Here is a 22,714-nt window from a genome sequence, read left to right on the forward strand (position 1 = left end):
TTGAGCCTCACGGCGGATATATGCAAAGGATTCCTCTAAGCCAGGAAGCGGCTGGATCCGCAAAAAATCGCTGCGAACTTCATCAAATCCATCATCCAATCCTGCAAGAAAATCATAGACACGATCTTTCACAACTTCATCCCGACGAACTTTTATATCCGTAGCACAAGTCATTTTAATCGGACAACGCTTATCAAGCTCTTGCCATATGGTCTTGAGCTCAGCAAAATACAAGGGAATCGGACGACCACTCTGTTTTATACGGGTGGCTTTGCAGCGTAGTTCGTAAATCTGTGATTCATCCGATCCATCATAGTACATTTGAGAAACACCTTCCCAAACGTCAGCCGCAGTTGGTAAGCCAAGAAAGAGGCCAAGAATCGCTGCGAACTTCATCAAATCCATCATCCAATCCTGCAAGAAAATCATAGACACGATCTTTCACAACTTCATCCCGACGAACTTTTATATCCGTAGCACAAGTCATTTTAATCGGACAACGCTTATCAAGCTCTTGCCATATGGTCTTGAGCTCAGCAAAATACAAGGGAATCGGACGACCACTCTGTTTTATACGGGTGGCTTTGCAGCGTAGTTCGTAAATCTGTGATTCATCCGATCCATCATAGTACATTTGAGAAACATCTTCCCAAACGTCAGCCGCAGTTGGTAAGCCAAGAAAGAGGCCAAGTAAATCAGGTTCCATGGTTTTCATTAACCATCCTTTAACAATAGCGTCCTCCTTTCGCCACTTTGCATAACCAGGATCAGATTGGTCCACCCGAGGAGTTTCTCCTGTCAAGTAGCCGAACTTGCCTTGCCCGTCAGCATGTAATTCCATCATCTAAGACCAAATAGTGTAATTGGAACCATTCAATTTGATTCCAAATGGAATAACAGAGGAATCATTCTGGATAGTCACCACAGGATTGGAGTTTACACCAGTTGTTATAGCAACTTGCTGATTATTATCATCCGTCATGATGATTGGAGTATGTAGAAGGTAGAGTTTGTTCAGAGATTGGGTTTTTAGAGCAAGCGAACCAAGATCTAAACTGGGTTAGGACCACGCTCTGATACCAAGACAAAAGAATGAAGTGATAAATTTTATTCTAATAAAAACAATCAATTAGAGAGAAGATACAAGAAGCCTTATATAGGTGTAAGAGATCTTGGAGTAGGCACCAAGCCAATACAGATATGGACAGGGAAAACTATATAAGGAAAAAAAAAAAACTTATTTATGGAAGTAATACAATTGGAAATAATACAACTCATGCCAACACTTAGGTGGTTGGTTTTAAAATTAGGTTGGATTGGGTATTGCTTCTTCAATTAAAAAAAAAAAAAAATGAAAATTCAATCAAGTGATTTACATATTATAAGAAGTAATGACCCGTGTGTGACATAATAAAAATATTATTAAACATGGGATAAATGAGTTGAAATTTGAAAAAGTATTTTCTCATCATTAGATGCACGAAAGGAGATAATTTTGATGGGTACTAATTATTTCATAAAAATGAAGGATTAACAATTTAACAAAACAATTAATCCGCCACATCCAACCAATCAAATGTCTCACTAGAAAGGATTTCACTTGTTTTTAGTTCGATCACCTCAATTTGCACAAACTAATACAATCTAAACACTTTTTTTAAGCCAACAAGAGAATTCTTATCAAAAGGTCTATATGCACTTGTTGCCTAAATTTTATTCTAGGAGAAGGGAGTGAAAGATCGCCATTCAAGATTGGATTTGATGGGGTTCCAGCGAAGATATTTGATTACATAAAAACAACTTTCTATTTTCTTACTAAAATTGAGAAAAATAAAATAAGAGAATGATGCAAGAGGAGTAAAACTTTGTAATCCATTACAATACGAAGTTGACATAATAATGCAATAACCAATTATATTGTACAAATTTTGTTAGAAAGATGTGTAACATATGCTTTGTTTATGATTTAGGCTTCGTTTGGAAAGGCAAAAGTCAGGTTTTTTTTGGCTATTTTAGCCACAAAAAATAAAATGAACTTTTTAACTTAATAAGACAAAACATCACTCTAACCCATAATCATTACATTATTTCTCTTAAAAAAAGTCAAAAAAGCCAAAAAAAAGCCAAAAATCCTTCCCAAATCAAGATTTTTAGCCCCAGGCTAAAATAGCAAAAAAAAAAAAAAAAAAATCAAAAAGTCAAAAAGTCAACCCACTTTTCAAACAACCCATTAATGTGTTCTTTGGTTCTAAATCAAAACAGTGTTGATGATTCTTTTGAAGTGATAAATGGTTTTAATTATAACTCAAAATAATCTTATTTATAACTTATGAGATGAGATGAGTAGGCCAACAAAAATTTTATTTATTTATTTTTTTCTAATTTTTAAATCCAATGGTTGAGAGAGAATGGTAGTTGTAAACTGTATTCAAGCAAATAGCAAATTCAATAAATTAAAAATGTGGCATGACATAGTCATAACTTGAGAATATGTTGACATAAGGCAAAATGGAAACAAATTTGAATTAGATTTTGATTATGAATTCGTCTAGAAATTGAAAAAAGTTGACAAAACATTGGAATTATTAAGAGCCATTTACATTTTCAAACACATAGTTCATTGTCGATCTCCAATTTTATGTATTTTTATCAAATTAAACAAGATTTTTATTATGATAAAAATAAGGGTCAATTTAGAAATTGATAATGTTAAAGATACTAAATTTTCTACCAAACTCCATACCCATGTGAGACATTTGGTCATTTATTTGATAGAAAATTTGAAATTTATAGCATTTTCCTTTAGAAAGTCCCTCCAAACACACTTTCAAGGTATTTTCATTTTCTTTTATTCTAAAACATTATAAAATGAGTTCTTGTTGTTAGTATTCAAAATTTTTTTTGCCCCCCTCTAATTATCAGTATTTTTATAACACATATGGAATGATTTCATAAATTTTTAAAATTATTTTATTGATTAGATATGTAGATTATAAATTTTTTTAAAATTATTTCATAGATTTCATTTGTTATGTTTTCAATTATAAAAATCATAAAACTATATTTTTCATTTATATAAATTATATTGATCAATAAATTGACTTAAAATAACAGTCCAATAAATTATGCACTAACATCCTAATTATATAGTATAACAACTTATGAAATAATTGAAATAAGAAATAAGAAATGACTTCTATAAAATTTTTAATTTTTCTAACTATTTTTTCCATAAAACTTATTATGTTAATAATTATTATATTTCAAATAATAATTTTTTTTTTTTTTGGCTATACTTATCTCGGTCCTAGTAACTCAAAATTTTTTTTTTTTGGCTCATTCCTCTATGTTATTTATAAAAAGTTGGTATTTCTTGATTCAATTAGGTCCACTCCTTTGGTTTGGGAATTTTTTTTAAAGCTTAATCTCATTTTTAGTAATTTTTAAAATTTTCATTTGTTTTTTTAATATATAAATTGTATGGTCTTAACAATTTAAAATAAATAAACTTTTAAATAAAAAAACTAAAAGTGGTCTAAACAAATAAATCAACTTTTATTTAAAAAAAAAAAAATTGAAAGTGGTCTTAACAAATAAATCTATATGATAAAACAACTCTGTTTTTTTTTCCTTGATGGGACTTTTGTCCTGTTGTCAAAATATGGACCCTTAGATTTAATTCAATCTAAGGGCTCACAATGTATCACTCACCCTCTATTTGGTCCAAAATATGAACCATTTTCAACACGCACCCTCTCTCTCTCTCTCTCTCTCCCTCTCACACACACGCTCCTCTCATCTCTTTTTGATTTCAAATTTTGAGCACACCTCTCTCTCTCTCTCTCTCTCCATCGAACGTGCTTCCCTGTCGGAGCCCAACCCTTGCCGGCGTGACCGAACCCCAAACCCCCTATCAATCTTTTCATCTTCTCTCTTCCTTTCGATCGTCATCAACAGTGGCAGCCCCAAACCCCCTTCAATATTGAACATTAGATTGAATGGAGCCACTACAAAAGAGATTAGAGAGATGGGAGATTCCGAGATGCGAGTCGAAACTGTATGTATATATATGCATTTCTGTGTATTATATATAATTTTATATATGATTATGTATGTATATATAGAAGGTTAAGATTCAGAGATTGGAATATGTATGTATATATATAAGGTTGAAAAGTGAACATTTGTGTATTATATATATAATTTTATATATGATTATGGACGTATATATATAAGGTTGAGATTCAAAGATTGGAATATGTATATAAGGTTGAAATGTGAACATTGAAATGCTTAGAGATCACCCCCGTTTTTTTTTTTTTTTTGGTAGTTGTCATCTATGTATATATATATGCATTTATGTGTATTATATATATAATTTTATGTATGATTATGTATGTATCCCTGTTTTTTTTTTTTAGTTGTCATCTAGGTAGAGTTGTGTTGAATGTATCCCTGTATGTATATGTTTAGTACTTATTTAGGGGTTGGATTGATGTAATGAAACATACAAACTGAACTTTGCGACCCCATCAACAAGGGTGCAAAAGTTTTATCTGGTTGCTCTAATTTTGATTATGTATGTATGTATATATATGATTATGTATATAACTGATTTCAATATGTAAATCTAAACAACATTTCATTTTTCTATTTCAACAAATAGGCCCTCATAGAATTCATGAGTTAATTTTTTAAATTAATTGATTTTTAAATTCATAATGTGGTATCATACCATTTGATTTCTCAAATTCATACTTTGGTTTGAATTTGTGGTGTTATATATTGTTCAAACTTTAAACCCCTGTTACTAAATTTTATTTCTTTTTCAAAAGGAAAAAGAAAAGGCTAAGGTGTCTTAACAAAACAGAAAATGAAAGCTATGCAAGAATGGGAACACAAAATGTACCACAAATGGTATGGTTCTTATGAAACATACAAACTGAACTTTGAGACCCCAACAGCAAGGGTGCAAAAGTTTTATCTGGTTGCTCTAATTTTGATTATGTATGTATGTATGTATGTATATATATGATTATGATTATGTATATAACTGATTTCAATATGTAAATTTAAACAACATTTCATTTTTTTATTTCAACAAATAGGCCCTTATAGAATTCATGAGTTAATTTTTTAAATTAATTAATTTTTAAATTCATACTGTGGTATCATACCATTTGATTTCTCAAATTCATACTTTGGTTTGAATTTGTGGTGTTATATATTGTTCAAACTTTAAACCCCTATTACTAAATTTTATTTCTTTTTCAAAAGGAAAAAGAAAAGGCTAAGGTGTCTTAACAAAAAAGAAATGAAAGCTATGCAGGAATGGGAACACCAAATGTACCGCAAATGGTATGGTTATTCAATCATTACTTTTTGAGTTTGTTTTTGGAATATTTAGCAAGTAAAGCAATCCCTACGGAATGTGTATATTTTGGAGCATGCAAAATCTATTTTAGTGTAAAGTTTCTAAAGATGAGCATGATTCCTTTCTACTAAATGATTGTATAAATTTAATCTATAATTTTTTCTTATAAACTGAAAGTGTATTTTTATAGTTGCTATGGTCCATTTCTTATTCTCATTCTCTCTCTCTCTCTCTCTCTCTCTCTCTCTCTCTCTCTCTCTCTCTCTCTCTCTGTTTTTTCAAAACCTCTAAATCTCATTTGTGATTGGCAACAGTAGGCATTGACAGGTGTGCTTTCTTATCAACTAAGCTGTGCATATATCTTTGCTTATACTGTACAAAATTGAAGACTCTTATGAAATAGTTTTAATTGAGTGTGACATAGTTTTTTAAAAAATTATTGTTGACATAAATTGAAAAACTTCATTTTTTCTATAAAATGCTGTAGTGTTTCCAATATTAGGTAATCCATTATATTGTCATTGCTAACTTAGTTTTAGTTTCCAAATCCTTGGACACATTATTTGGAGTTTGGGTTTACAGAAAACAAGAAACATGAAGGGAGAAGCATGGGAACATGGTGGATACATCTATTTTGGATTGGAAGATTTAACCTAACAGAAAAATGTGTATAATGAAAAAAATAAAATAGAAAACATTGCAGGTCTTAAGATAATATATATATCTTTGTAAATTTTGAGTTACTTTAGGAATAACTTTGTGCCAAGTTATTGTCAATATTGAAATTTATGTCTAATTGCAAATGTTTTTTTTTTCGTTTCCTGTCTCTATCGTATTTGTTTTAATCCCCAAACCAAACCAAACCAAGCCTTAAGTCCCATCAAATGGAGTTGGCTACATGAATTCCTTTGTTTTAATCCCCATTGGAATAAAAGCTAAAAAAATCATAGTGTAGTGCTTTTGTTGTCCCATTTCATTTTTTTGTTAAGAGAAAATATGTGTGCTCATTTTTTTATCAAGTGCTTTAGAGGAGATAGTAAAAGTAGATGAGGAAAACAGGTGAAGAACATGGGAGCAGGTACCACAAGAATTAGCATATTTTTTAACAGTTAAAAAGTTCATTGCTTACTATGTGACATGATTTGGAAATACCAAATGTTAGCTATTTTTCTAGGAAACGATTTATATTTCTTTGTTAAGATTTTCCATTTAAAGTTTTGATAAATATGAAGTGCCTTTCTCCCTTTCATAATTAGTTTTCCTAAATTCCAGTTTGTTTTTTTTTGCCATTTTCATGTTGTGTTGTGTCTTTTTGTTGTAGGTCATCAATTTTTGGGTTTGGGATATAATCAAAGGTATAAACTCTAAACGATTTTTTATTTTATTTTATTATATCTGTTTCATTACTCAGAAAATTTTAGAAAATTTATTTTTTTTAGGTCTATTACTTATTGGGTCTTTTGTTGGATCTTTTGGTATTTTGTGCTTTTTTTTTCCCCCACTCCTCTCCTCCTCTTCTCTCCTTAATCTTTCTTTCTTTTGAATGGTGGTATTGTGGAAGTCTTTGTAGCTTTCCTGTGAGTGGTTTCAGTAGATGTTAGAGTTGTATACTGAAATATAATGACTTTTGCATGATATTTTGGTTTTTGTATTTTGCTATTTGTTCGCTCTGGGCTGTGCACAACTAGTATAGTTTCCCAACCATAAAAAATTGTTGGCTTGACTATTTCATATTTTGTTGATTGTTGGGATGACTTCAGTTCCATGTTATGTAATAAATGTGTTGAAGATTTAAACTAGCAGGAAAATGTGCATAATGAAAAAAATAAAAAAGAAAACATTGCAGGTCTTAAAATAATATATATCTTTGTCAATTTTGAGTTACTATAGGAATAACCTTGTGCTAAGTTATTGTCAATATTGAAATTTATGTCTAATTGTGATTTTATTTGGGTTTTTGGTTTGTATACATTTTATTTACAGAGAAACTATAAATTGCAAACATTTTTTTCCCTTCCCCATCTCTATCGCATTTGTTTTAATCCCCATTGGAATAAAATCTAGCAAAATCATAGTGTAGTGCTTTTGTTGTCCCACTGTTCTTCCTACATGTGAGCTCATTTTTTTTGTTAAGAGAAAATATGTGTGCTCATTTTTTAACAAGTGCTTTAGAGGAGATAGTAAAAGTAGATGGGGAAAACAAGTGAAGAACATGGGAGTAGTTACCACAAGAATTAGCATATTTTTTAGCAGTTAGAAAATTCATTGCTTACTATGTGACGTCATTTGGAAATACCAAGCATTAGTTATTTTTTATTTCAAAATGACATTAATCCATCTCGACTTATTCTTTTCAAATCCTTTTAATTTGGCTATTTTTTAGGGATTTTTTTTTTATAGAGAGTAACTTTCACCATTTAAGCGGTCTTTATATGGAAGTGCTTTGTGGTTAAAAAAATTATAGCAATGCCTTTTTTTCTTTATTTTTCTCACTATATTTCGGGTTTATAGTTTGCAAAGAACTGTTAAAATGTGATTGGCAGTAATAGCACTAGCAGGATGTACATTGTTTGGTGAGATTGTAGAGCACCAACTAATGTGCATTTTAATTTTAATTTTTTTTGAATTGTAGAGTATTGGCTGGAGTCCATTTTATTTTTACTTTTTTTTTATATTGCAGAGTACTGGTTGATGTACATTGTTTGGTGTTTAGTTTTAATTTTTTGGGATTGCAAAACACTTGCTGGTGTGCTTACTAATTTTTTTTTTTTTTTTTTTTGGATTATTGAGTTAACATGTGTACAATAGCTTTGGTTTGTGTGCTTTGTGTAGTTTTACAATTTTTTCTTGACTTTCTTAGCAGGTGTGTTTTTATTTTTATTTTTGTGTTGACGTGCGGTTTATACTTTGGTGTTGATGTGAAGCTTACACTTTGGTGTTTGTTAATAGAAACGAAATGTCTAATAAAATTAAAATATATTCTTAAGTTTTATTGGGCGTGCCTTCAAGCACGGGGTTATTCCTAGAGTTTACACATAAAGCCTTCAGGCACGGCCGATGACTGTAATTGGAGCCTCCATTAAAGTACAAATATGCAAGAAGCCTAATTTTTGATTATTATTTGGGAATGTGGATTGGTATGTTGTGATAGAAACTATACTTTAAGCTTTGTTTATTAATTTTTTGCCCTATTTTTTAGACTTGATAACTCAAGCAGTGCTTAAAGCTCAAACAATTACATTTTTTTTCATTTGTTTTGTTATGCATGTGTTGCAGTTGAAATGGGATTTTAATGAATCAATTTGATTTGGGTAATGCTTTACATTTGAATGACTTCCTTTTTCTTTCTTTTTTTCTTTTTCTGTCAATCACTCCATTCATCTTTAGTAGCAAAATGATTTTTTTTCTTTAGTTCGTGTTTTAGGTGTGATTTTTTTTTTTTTTTTTTTTGAAAATGCTATACTTTGCAGAGTATGGACATCCATGTTGATGATAATGAACTATGAAAGTGATTCGAAATGGGACAAAGTCACCTAAGATATCGTTATTTTCTTTTAGTTACTCCGTGTATAATGAACGTCCATGTATATTATCCCTTGAATTGTCTACAAACATTAATGGTACTTTGATTAATTATTTTCTTTCCTTTGTTTCGATTGCTATATTTCTATAAATCAATTTCTAATATCTGATTTCCTCTTGCTGCAGTTCATTAATTTTTTACGCAATTTTTAAAAAAATTATTGTTGACATAAATTGAAAAACTTCATTTTTTCTATGAAATTTTGTAGTGTTTCCAATATTAGGTAATCCATATATTGTCATTTTCTAACTTAGTTTTAGTTGCCAAATCCTTGGACACATTATTTGGAGTTTGGATTTACAGAAAAACAAGAAACATGAAGGAGAAGCATGGGAAAATGGTGGATACATCTATTTTGGATTGGAAGATTTAACCTAACAGAAAATTGTTCATAATGAAAAAAATAAAATAGAAAACATTGCAGGTCTTAAGATAATATATATATATATATATATATATCTTTGTAAATTTTGAGTTACTTTAGGAATAACTTTGTGCTAAGTTATTGTCAATATTGAAATTTATGTCTAATTGCAATTTTTTTTTTTTTTCCGTTTCCCGTCTCTATCGTATTTGTTTTAATCCCCAAACCAAACCAAACCAAGCCTTAAGTCCCATCAAATGGAGTCGGCTACATGAATCCCTTTGTTTTAATCCCCATTGGAATAAAAGCTAAAAAAATCATAGTGTGGTGCCTTTGTTGTCCCATAGTTCTTCCTACATATGAGCTTATTTTTTTGTTAAGAGAAAATATGTGTGCTCATTTTTTTATCAAGTGCTTTAGAGGAGATAGTAAAAGTAGATGAGGAAAATAGGTGAAGAACATGGGAGCAATTACCACAAGAATTAGGATATTTTTTAGAAGTTAGAAAGTTCATTGCTTACTATGTGGATTTGGAAATACCAAACATTAGTTATTTTTTTAGGAAACGATTTTGATTTCTTTGTTAAGATTTTCCATTTAAAGTTTTGATAAATATGGAAGTGCCTTTCTCCCTTTAATAATTAGTTTTCCTAAATTCCAGTTTGTTTCTTTTTGCCATTTTCATGTTGTGTTGTGTCTTTTTGTTGTAGGTCATCAATTTATGGGTTTTCGATATAATCAAAGGTATAAACTCTAAAAGATTTTTTATTTTATTTTATTATATCTGTTTCATTAATCAAAAAATTTTAGAAAATTTATTTATTTTAGGTCTATTACTTATTGGGTCTTTTGTTGGATCTTTTGGTATTTTGTGCTTTCCCCCCCCCCCCCACTCCTCTCCTCCTCTTCTCTCCTTAATCTTTATTTCTTTTGAATGGTGGTATTGTGGAAGTCTTTGTAGCTTTCCTGTGAGTGGTTTCGGTAGATGTTAGAGTTGTATACTGAAATATAATGACTTTTGCATGATAGTTTGGTTTTTGTATTTTGCTATTTGTTGGCTCTGGGCTGTGCACAACTAGCATAGTTTCCCACCCATAAAAAATTGTTGGCTTGACTATTTCATATTTTGTTGATTGTTGGGATGACTTCAATTTCATGTCATGTAATAAATGTGTTGAAGATTTAAACTAACAGGAAAATGTGCATAATGAAAAAAATAAATAGAAAATATTGCATGTCTTAAGATAATATATATCTTTGTAAATTTTGAGTTACTATAGGAATAACTTTGTGCTACGTTATTGTCAATATTGAAATTTATGTCTAATTGTGATTTTATTTGGGTTTTTGGTTTGTATACATGTTATTTACAGAGAAACTATAAATTGCAAACGTTTTTTTCCCTTTCCCTGTCTCTATCGCATTTGTTTTAATCCCCATTGGAATAAAAGCTAACAAAATCATAGTGTAGTGCTTTTGTTGTCCCACTGTTCTTCCTAAATGTGAGCTCATTTTTTTGTTTAGAGAAAATATGTGTGCTCATTTTTTAACAAGTGCTTTAGAGGAGATAGTAAAAAAAAGTAGATGAGGAAAACAAGTGAAGAACATGGGAGCAGGTACCATAAGAATTAGCATATTTTTTAGCAATTAGAAAATTCATTGCTTACTATGTGACGTCATTTGGAAATACCAAACATTAGTTATTTTTTATTTCAAAATGACATTAATCCATCTTGACTTATTCTTTTCAAATCCATTTAATTTGGCTATTTTTTAGGGATTTTTTTTTTATAGAGAGTAAATTTCACCATTTAAGCGGTCTTTATATGGGAGTGCTTTGTGGTTAAAAAAATTATAGCAGTGCCTCTTTTTCTTTATTTTTCTCACTATATTTCAGGTTTATAATTTGCAAAGAATTGTTAAAATGTGATTGGCAGTAATAGCACTTGGAGGGTGTACATTGTTTGCTGAGATTGTAGAGCACCAACTAATGTGCATTTTAATTTTAATTTTTTTGAATTGCAGAGTATTGGTTGGAGTCCATTTTATTTTTACTTTTTTTTATATTGCAGAGTACTGGTTGATCTACATTGTTTGGTGTTTAGTTTTAATTTTTTGGGATTGTAAAACACTTGCTAGTGTGCTTACTAATTTTTTTTTTTTTTTGGATTATAGAATTAACATGTGTACAATAGCTTTGGTTTGTACAATTTTTTCTTGACTTTCTTAGCAGGTGTGTTTTTATTTTTATTTTTGTGTTGACATGAGATTTATACTTTGGTGTTGATGTGAAGTTTACACTTTGGTGTTTGTTAATAGAAACGAAATGTCTATAATAAAATTAAAATATATTCTTAAGTTTTATTGGGCGTGCCTTCAGGCACGGGTTATTTCTAGAGTTTACACATAAAGCCTTTAGGCACGGTCGATGACTGTAATTGGAGCCTCCATTAAAGTACAAATATGTAAGAAGCCTAATTTTTTTTTTTTATTATTTGGGAATGTGGATTGGTATGTTGTGATAGAAACTATACTTCAAGCTTTGTTTATTAATTTTTTTCCTTCTTTTTTAGACTCAATAACTCAAGTAGTGCTTAAAGCTCAAACAATTACATTTTTTCGCATTTGTTTTGTTATGCATGTGTTTCAGTTGAATTGGGATTTTAATGAATCAATTTGATTTGGGTAATGCTTTACATTTTAATGACTTCTTTTTTTTTTTTTTTTTTTTTTTTGTCAATCACTCCATTCATCTTAGTAACAAAATGATTTTTTTTTTCTTTAGTTCGTGTTTTAGGTGTGATTTTTTTTTTTTTTGAAAATGCTATACTCTGCAGAGTATGGACATCCATGTTGATGATAATGAACTATGAAAGTGATTCGAGCTGTGACAAAGTCACCTAAGATATCGTTATTTTCTTTTAGTTACTCTGTGTATAATGGACGTCCATGTATATTATCCCTTGCACTATCTACAAACATTAATAGTACTTTGATTAATTATTTTCTTTCCTTTGTTTCGATTGCTATATTTCTATAAATCAATTTCTAATATCTGATTTCCTCTTGCTGCAGTTCATTAATTTTTGACGCAATTCATCAGTTTCTTTAATGAAAAGAATTCTATTTTTTGATTTCTTTGATAATATTTTTCATTAAAGTTTTGATAAATATGTCATTTCCTTTCTCCTTCTAATCATTAGTTTTCTCTCAAGTTTTAGTTTGTTACTTTCTGCTATTTTCATATTGTGCTGTGTTTTTTGCTGGCGGTCATCAATTTCTAGGTTCTCACTATAATCAAATGTATAAACCCTCTCACACAAATTTTCTTTATTACATCTGTTTCATTACTCATATAATTTTGATAAAAGTTAAATTTTTTGGTCTGTTACTTTTGTAGTTATGTTTTAAACAAAGCTCCCTTTCCATTTGCATAAAGATAAACGCAAAATGGTGATAAGGAGTAGTAAACAACGATAAAAATAAAAAATAATAATTAGTATTGCTCAAACATTTTGCTTTAATTTGCTTTTTTCACTAGATTATTTTTCTTAATCTTTCTTTCTTTCTAATGGAGCTTAATAAAGGGTGTTGTAGTAGTCTTTGTAGCTTTTCTATGAGTGGTTTTGGTAAATGTTCAAGTAGTGGAATGAAATAGAATGGATTGGTATGACCTATGAGAAACCTAATAGAATGGCTTATTTGAATGACTCATGCACTGTACACTAGATTTCTTTTCCCCCCATAAGAAAGTATTGGCTTGGCCATTACATATTTTGGTGATTGTTGGGAGTATGTGTTGAAGATTTAAACCAAAATGAAAATGTGCATACTGAGGATTGAAAAAATTGAAAAAATAAATAAAAAGGGAAGATAAACATAGATAAATCTCTCTCTTTTTTTTTTTGGGGGGGGGGGTGAACACACAGACTAATCTTGGTAACAAAATAAATGCCTTTCTTAAAACAATATACGTTGGTAAATTTTGAGTTACTTTAGAAATAACTTTGTGCTAAGTTTTGAAATATCCTATTGTCAAAATAAAAATTAATGTCTAATTGTCTCTTAAATTGGTTATGCATGTGTTTCAATTGAATTGGGATTTATAAATTTACATTTTATTTAAGAAAAAACTAAAGTTGCAGGTTCTTTTTTCGTCTCTATTTCTTTCTTCTCTTTTTTAACCTTTTGGAATATGAGGACAATGAAATTGTGGTGTAGAGCTTTTGTGGCCTATTGTTTTTCTTGCCTGGTTTAGTTAGTAAACGAAAACATGCGTTTTTATTTTTTGTCAAGTGTTGGGGTATATCTCCTTATTGGAGTTTGAGATCTAATTGGTTTGTTAAAGAATTTTAATTTGGTTTAGTTTAGGTATAATATATTTTATATATATTATATCTAATTTTTAGAGACCTAATTCAGTTTGGTAACAACTAGGGTTTTGATAAAACAAACCCTAGAATTAACAATATATAAATATTGTTTTGTTTTCATAGCACATGGCAGTGGCTTAAATATAATTGATGAACAATTCGGTGAGTGGGCCTTGTGTGGAGGAGCAGTAGCCTACATCTAATTCGGTGGTTCTTTGTGCGTAATTTTGATGCTGCTACAGTCACAGTTTTGGATCTGGTTTGAGTCATTATTTTGGGTCTTCTACAACTTTGTTTCGAAGACTCTTGTTCATCTATTTGGTGAGGTCTTTCCTCTTGTTTATTTGTGATTATTTGGAATTCACCTAAGGGTGGTTTTGTGAGACCATTCGTGTCTCGTTTGTAATCATTTGGAAACTTATTTGGTTGATAGTGGAATCAAATTTCGATCCCGTAGACGTACCTCACATTGAGGGAACCACGTAAAATTCTTGTGTTGCTTTTGATTTAATTTTTCCGCATTAGTTTTTATTCTCATTGATTGATTTACTTGTGGGGAATCACATATTTTCCCTAACAACTAGTATCAGAGCTTACAGTTTATTTGGGTTTATTTATTTGTGTAAATCAATAAAGGGTAATGTGGGTCGTATGTCTAGCTTCAATGGAAGAAATTAGGTAACTTGGAAAACTAAAATGGAGGACCTATTATTTTGTAAAAATTTGTATGGACCCATTGAGAATGATAGTGGCAAACCCGAATGTATGAAAGATGATTAATGGAACAGGCTTAATCGAAAAGCCGTTGGTGTTATCTGTCAATGGATTGATGACAGTGTGTTTCATCATGTTGCTACTGAAACTTCAGCACATAATTTATGGAAAAAATTAGAAGGCCTTTATGATAGGAAATCAGTCACAAATAAAGCCTTTCTGTTTCGTAAGTTGGTTAATTTAAAATATAAAGATGGCAGCCCTATTCCAGAACATTTGAATGAAATAAAGAGTATTGTTAACCAACTTGCTTCTATAAAAATTATTTTTGATGATGAGTTGCAGGCTTTGATATTACTTAGTTCTTTGCCTGAAAGTTGGGAGACTTTGGTTGTGACGGTTAGTAATTCGGCACCTGATGGAGTTGTCACAATGGGCCAAGTCACTAGTAGCTTGTTAAATGAAGATACTAGAAGAAAATCAGCGGGTTCCTCTCATTCAGAAGCATTTGTTGTAAGAGGCCGAAGCAAAATAAGGGGGAGGAATAAGACTCCTCATGGTCGTGATCAAAGCCATGACAAATCAAGAGATGGTTCTTTTTCAAATAAAGACATTGAGTGTTATTATTGCCATGAGAAAGGGCACATGAAGCGAGAATGCCGAAAGCTCAAGAACAAGGAGAAAAGGCGTGACAAAAGTGTGGATAAGAAGCAAGAAGACACAATGGCAGTTACTACCGATGATCTCATGGTCGTTTGTGAAGATGATTATATCAATTTTGTGGGCCAAGAGAGCAATTGGGTGATTGATTCCGGTGCTTCTTTTCATGTGACTTCTCGAGTTGATTTCTTCACTACTTACACCAAAGGAGATTATGGTTCTGTTCGAATGGATAATGAAGGTTTGTCCAAGATTATTGGCATGGGTGATGTTTGCTTGGAAACAAATTTGGGTTACAAGTTATTGCTTAAAGATGTGAGGCATGTTTCCAACATTCGTCTCAATTTGATCTCTACCAGGAAGCTAGATGATGAAGGCTTCAACAATAGATTTGGTAATGGAATATGGAAGCTCAGAAAGGGTTCTTTGGTGGTGGCTAAGTGTAAGAAAACTCATACACTTTATTCCATGCAAAGAAAAATTTGTAAAGTGTTGGAAAATTTGGTTTATTAGGCTTATTTTGGGCCGACATTGAGCCCAAAATTAAGTGGGCCCCAAACGTCTTTTAGGGCGGGTCCAAAGAGGTGAAGTGTTTCTTGCCCCGTGGCAAGTCACACGGTGAAGACGATTCGTCAAAACCATTTATGAGTGAATGGGAACATGACGTCGTTTTTAGGTTCATGGAATGGACATTTAAAGTTTTTAATGTGGGTTTCCTTGTGAGGCTTGTCCCACATTGAAACTTTAAGAGAGTTTTGTTAAGTGTATAAGCTCCAGCCTACAACACTTGGGTTGGGCCCCAAGGGGCACCCCAAGTTTATAGAAGGGAGGAGTTATGGACAAAGTGAACCTTCGCCCAAACACAACACGCGCGCGCGCCGCCGCTGTCCGTCCGGGCGCACGTGTGGGTCGAGTTGGTTCTAATATTAATTGCGGGAAAATTTAATTAAATTCAAATTTGAATTTAATTTGTGTCTTAAATTCTTTTCTTATTCAGTGCATAACAGATTCGGTTATGAGCTGTTTCTGAACAGATGAATAACTGCTGTAGTTATCTATTGAAACAGTGTTGGATCTGTTTGAAATTCAAACTATACCTGTACAGTTTGAAAATGCACCTGTTCAGGTTGTCTTCATACCTGTTCGGACAGCATTATGTGCCTATAAATACTTGTCACTTCCAGCAGTCTAAGCATCCGAAAATCAGTCTGCAATTTTCATATTGTTGTCCAGAATTTTCTCCTTTGCATTTTAATCTTTATTCTAGTTTTAGAGATAAATTAAAGAGAGTATAAGAACACAGGTTCTAGTTTGCTGTACAAATTTGTGTGGAGTGCTACTACAAGTTTATGAAGATCATTGTATCCTAGGAGATACACGCCACTCAACTGTAAGCACCGTAATGGGGCGATTCTGTCTTAAGGACAGAGTGTCACACACTCGACTTGGTCTTTTAATTTTTATTTGGTTAGACAAAATAAATTCTGTAAGTCTTTATTTTATTTTGTTTGATTTAGTTTCCATTTATTTTATTTACACAGAAGATTGTTCTAACATAAAGGTGTTGTCCATGCACTTGAAGATGATACTTCTACCGAATTGTGGCATAAGCGGCTTGGCCATATGAGTGAAAATGGGCTATAAGTTTTGTTCAAGAAAGAGCTTCTACCCGGTTTGAAAGGTACACATCTTAAAACTTGTGTTCATTGTTTGGCGGGTAAACAACATAGAGTTTATTTTCATAAAAATATTGCTTCTAAAAAAGAAAATGTGTTGGAGTTGATTCATTCGGATGTTTGTCGTCCTTTGAAAGTTAGAACACATAGTGGTACACTTTATTTTGTTACTTTCATTGATGATTATTCAAGGAAAGTTTGGATTTTTCTACTAAAAACTAAAGATCAAGTTCTAGAAGTATTTAAGCATTTTCAGGCCATGGTTGTAAGAGAAACAGGGCAGAAATTGAAGTGCATCTGATCAGACAATGGTAGTGAATACATTGGGCCATTTGATGACTATTGTCGCAGCCAAGGTACTCGGCACCAAAAGACAGTTAAAAAAATTCCTCAACAAAATGGCATTGCCGAGAGGATGAACCGCACCATTGTGGAAAGACCAAGGTGTTTGCTTTCATAAGCTAAATTGCCAAAATCTTTTTGGGGTGAGGCAATGAAGACAGCGGTTGACGTGATCAATTTGTCTCATTTCTATTCTTTGAATGGTGATGTTCCTGAAAGAGTTTGGACTGGCAAAGATGTATCTTATGAGCACTTGAGAGTATTTGGTTGCCGAGCTTTTGTTCACATTCCAAAGGATGAGAGGTCCAAGCTTGATAGGAAGTCAAGACAATGCATTTTTCTTGGTTATGGGCGTGATGAGTTTGGTTATAGATTGTAGGATCTGGTCAACAAGAAAGTTATTCGAAGCCGTGATGTTGTGTTTCTTGAAGACCAAACAATTGAAGACTTTGGCAGAGGTGATCAACCAGAGCAAAAAACTAGTGATCTCAGTGACATGGATCCATCTCCTTCATCTTCAGTTGATGATGAAAATGGAGGAGATGTGCAGCCACCTATTGAAGATGTGGAGGATGATACTAATCCTAATGAACTTGAGCCAGAAATTGAGGAAGAGCATCCAACTCAAGAACTGCCACCACAACTTGAGTTGAAGAAATCTACAAGGGACCGACAACCTTCAAGAAAGTATCCTTCCAATGAATTTGTGTTGATTTCCGATCAAGGGGAGCCCGAGAGCTACCAAGAAGCAATTGAGCACGCAAAGAAAGATAATTAGAAAAAGGCCATGGAAGAGGAGATGAATTCTTTACTTGAAAATCACACTTATGATTTAGTGAAGTTGCCTAAGGGAAGGAAAATTTTGAAAAATAAGTGGGTTTTCAAATTGAAGAATAATAGTAAGAATCTGAGGTACAAAGCATGTCTTGTTGTGAAAGGCTTTGGGCAAAAGAAAGGTATTAACTTTGATAAGATTTTTTCGCCGATTGTGAATATGTCTTCTATTCGGGTTGTACTTGGCATGGCTGCATGTATGAACCTTGAAGTTGAGCAACTTGATGTGAAGACCGCATTTCTTCACGATGATTTTGAAGAAGAAATTTACATGGAGCAACCAGAAGGTTTTGTGGAAAAAGTGAAAGAGAAATTTGTTTGCAAATTGAAGAAAAGGTTGTATGGCCTTAAGCAAGCCCCGTGGTAATGGTACAAAAAATTTGACTCTTTCATGATTAATAATGGTTTTTCTGAAACCACTTCGGACCATTGTGTGTTTGTGAAAAATTTCCCGGATGGTAAATTTATTATTCTTTTGCTTTATGTTGATGACATGTTAATTGTGGGTCAAGATTCTACCATGATTAACAAGTTGAAGTTAGAGTTGAGTAAATCTTTTGCTATAAAAGATTTGGGACCTGCAAAGCAAATACTTGATATGAAAATTGTTTGTGATCGCAAAGAGGGTCTGATTTGGTTGTCTCAAGAAAGCTACATTGAAAAAGTTCTTGAGAGGTTCAACATGAATAAAGCAAAGCCGGTTGGTTGTCTACTTGCGGATTACTTCAAGCTTAGTTTGAATCAATGTCCTACAAGTGAGAAAGACAAAGAAGAGATGTTGAAAATTCCTTATGCTTCAGCAGTTGGTTCTTTGATGTACGCCATGGTTTGTACAAGGATGGATATTGCTCACGCTGTTGGTATGGTGAGTCGATTTCTCTCTAATCTGGGTAAAGAACATTGGGCAGCGGTAAAATAGATTCTAAGGTATCTTCGAGGGACTTTGAAGGTGTGCTTGTGTTTTGGGGATGGTAAGCCGATGCTTGATGGGTTTACAGATTCTGACATGGCCGGTGATATTGATTCTAGGAAATCTATTTCGGGGTATTTGATGACTTTATAGGGGAAGCTGTGGCATGGCAATCTAAATTACAAAAATGTGTTGCTCTCTCAACTACCAAAGCTGAATTTATTGCCATTACAGAAGCTTGCAAAGAAGAGTTATAGTTGAAGAAATTTTTGCAAGAGTTGGGTTTGAAGCAAGAAAAGTATGTGCTTTATTGTGATAGTCAAAGTGCTATTCACTTAAGTAAAAATTCTACTTTTCATTCAAGATCGAAATACATTGATGTGAATACCACTGGATTCGTGATGTGTTAGATTCGAAATTGTTGCAACTCGAAAAGGTTCACACAGATGATAATATTTTGGATATGTTGACTAAGACTTTGTCGAGGGACAAACATTTAAAGTGTCGAACTTTGACGGGTATGGTTGATGTCTCCACCTAGTCGATAGGGGGAGAATTGTTGGGGTATATCTCCTTATTGGAGTTTGTGACCCAATTGGCTTGTTAAAGAATTTTAATTTGGTTTGGTTTAGGCATAATATATTTTATATATACTATATCTAATTTTTAGAGACCTAATTCAGTTTGGTAACAACTAGGGTTTTGATAAAACAAACCCTAGAATTAACAATATATAAATATTGTTTTGTTTTCATTGCACATGGCAATGGCTTAAATATAATTGATGAACAATTCGGTGAGTGGGCCTTGTGTGGAGGAGCAGCAGTCTACATCAAATTCAGTGGTTCTTTGTGCGTAATTTTGATGCTGCTACAGTCTCAGTTTTGGATCTGATTTGAGTCATTATTTTGGGTCTTCTACAACTTTGTTTCGAAGACTTCTGTTCATCTATTTGGTGAGGTCTTTCCTCTTGTTTATTTGTAATTATTTGGAATTCACCTAAGGGTGGTTTTGTGAGATCATTCGTGTCTCGTTTGTAATCATTTGGAAACTTATTTGGTTGATAGTGGAATCAGATTTCGATCCCGTAGACATACCTCACATTGAGGGAACCACGTAAAAATTCTTGTGTTGCTTTTGATTTAATTTTTCCGCATTAGTTTTTATTCTCATTGATTGATTTACTTGTGGGGAATCACATATTTTCCCTAACACCAAGTACATAGTAAAGGTAGTAAAACTAGACAAGGAAACATGTGAAGAAAGTGAGTTGGACTGTGTGTAATGCCAAGTGGTGTCCATAATCCCATAGCTGCACCAAACAGGTTACCAGCTTATGTTCACAGCTGTAAGTTATAATCTGTTAAGCTATAATCTATAATCACTTTCCCACAGCTCTACCAAACGGGCCTGCTGTATAAAACTCAAATAAAATAACAACTCTCCCTAATCTTAATGCAAATTAAGAAACAAACATATAAGTTTTGTAGCGTTCAAAAAAACATAAGTTTTATAAAGTTTACCAATATTGCAAATCAAAATATGAGCAAGTAAAAAAAATTATAAAAACTAAACAAAATACAAAAATCAAAGCTACTGTATACTCGTTAACATTCTATAATAAAAAGAAAACAATTACTAAACACCACATAAAGCACACCAGCAAATGTTCTGCAATCTCAACAAATTAAATTGAAAATTAAATATCAAACAATGCACACCAATCTGTACTCTACAAATCCAAACAAATCAAATATATATATAAAAAAAAGTTAAATGCCAAACAATGCACATCAACCAATGCTCTGCAATCTAAAAAAAAATATAAAAAAAAATGCACACCAGCTAGTACTACTGTTGCCAATCAAATTATAACCATATAAGAAAAACAAACATTATATTGCCATACACCTGAGCCGATAATATATGTATACTTTATAAAAGAATGGGAAAAATCTTTACAAAAGATGTGTTTGCTTCATAAAAAGTGGGTGTATGCTTTACAAAAGATGTGTCAATAATGTCTTCAAACAAGTGTTTACCCAAACTTCCTCCTCATTACTTTCTAAAAAGTCTTTGTATCAACTTGTATGTATCTCCAATGAGGAATATGCACAACAATCTGGTAATTTGTAGAAGCAAAAAAATATAGATTAGTACATTTGTTGAAAAAAAAATAATATCAAAATACTTTGAAATTGAAATTACCTTATTACATTAAGTGGGTTTACCAGTGTGTATATAATTTTATTTATATAATTGGTGCATAATTTCAACAATATTTTCACCCGAACCTAAAGGCACTCTTCTTCCAGCCAATCATACAGTTTGAAAGGCATATATAGTATACATCCAAACCTAAGTCGAGTAAGTTGTCAACAAAAATCATCGCATTCATATATTGGTTGAATGTGGCTAAACCAAAAAGTTAATGCAAAGATGATTAATGCAAAAAAGTCATCAATTACATTAACTAAAACAATTTTAAAAATGAAATTGTTGCCCTAGAAATTGGCCAAAGATAAAAGGATTTGAAAGTCGTTCAATAGCCATTCTAGTATCAATACTGTACGAGAAAGAAATAAACATTCTCGTATAATCCTGTTGATCAAGTCTGCGCTCCTCTGTACGACGTCGCTTTACTCCCTGAAAACACAAATGTGAGCTAGCTGGCAGGTGTGTGGCGGATACCTCTTCGATGCCTAAGTCAGCAAAATAGACAAATAGACAAAAGCTATGTGTATTCAAGAATCAAAGTTGTGTTACCTCTCCATAGGTGATGTTGTGAGTTTTTATAGGTTTCGCGTGGCACAATCCTAGTAGGACTCTTATTCCTCCATGCAGAGTCCTCATAGGAATCACCTTCCTGAAAGACAATGCTGATCCTTCAACTCCCCCTCACTGCTTAAACTAAGTGAGATGGTTCTACCACAGTTGGATGTCAATACGACCGAGATAACATGGCCATGATAAAGCCGCAGACTAGACCGAGCTCCTACTAGCTCAGTTCTTCCTTTCACTGCGTGTACCTTGGTTTGACATATTCCAACTGTGTTGTCTGAGACCAGACTAATCACATCGAGCTTGGACTGAGCTAACCAATAACAAGGTTCTGAGGAAAGCTTAACATACATCGGCCCAATATAGTATGACCGAGCTAACTGTCACCGCGCCGACCGTGGTGACCGAGCTAACCACCAAGCTCCTTCGGACCAGACTATCTGCAAGGCTCTTCTGGACCGGACTAATTACAAGGCCCTTTTACTCAGCCCTTCTTACCGTGGCCCACAGAATGGCCCATTACCCAGCTCGGCCTAATTTATATATAAATTACCCTCTCAATTACCCCTTAATCCCATCTGCGCAGCATGATAGGGATTACCTGTTACCAACCGAGCTAAAAAACACTTTAGCCTTCCAACCGAGCTAAAAATCTTTAGCCTTCTAACCGGGCTAAAAACTTTAGCCTTCCAACCAAGCTAAATTTACATCGTGCTCCCAATTTGTCCAGTCAAAACGCCTCTTCAATCTCTAACTGAATCGATTTCTATTCCAAAGACACGTGGCAAACTCTGATTAGCCAAATGCACCTGTCACGCCGTCTTCATACTCCGCGTTTTTTGAACAGTCCTGCCATTTTGCTTCTTTTTCCACAAAACAAACCCTACTTTTTTGAATCATTCGCTTGCACTGTTCACCTTTTTTCTCTCTCGTTTTGAGCGTTCATTCTTCCTCATCATTCCACCTGTGAAGCTCGTGTTCTTGCTGATACTACCCCCATCTTCAGTGTTTTCTCCTTGAACTGGTAAGTTGATTCGAATCTTCTTCATTTCCGTTAATTTTGCACGTCTAGTATGTTTATTTGTATGTTTTTCAAAACATAT

At 32.7% G+C, this 22,714-nt stretch overlaps 1 protein-coding gene across 1 annotated transcript; it reads right to left on the reverse strand.

Annotated features, from left to right (window-relative positions):
• Positions 1 to 343: 343 nt before the first annotated feature.
• LOC145802869 (uncharacterized) lies at positions 344 to 22,660 on the reverse strand. Its single transcript, XM_082895668.1, has 2 exons — positions 22,529 to 22,660; positions 344 to 844 (listed from the first exon to the last, which is right to left on the reverse strand). Exons 1-2 carry the CDS (start codon positions 22,658 to 22,660, stop codon positions 344 to 346), a joined length of 633 nt encoding a protein of 210 aa, XP_082751794.1.
• Positions 22,661 to 22,714: the final 54 nt, after the last annotated feature.

This window comes from Camellia sinensis, chromosome 11 (genome assembly GCF_055761805.1).
Source record: "Camellia sinensis isolate YWXY chromosome 11, ASM5576180v1, whole genome shotgun sequence".
Taxonomy (NCBI): Eukaryota; Viridiplantae; Streptophyta; class Magnoliopsida; order Ericales; family Theaceae; genus Camellia; species Camellia sinensis.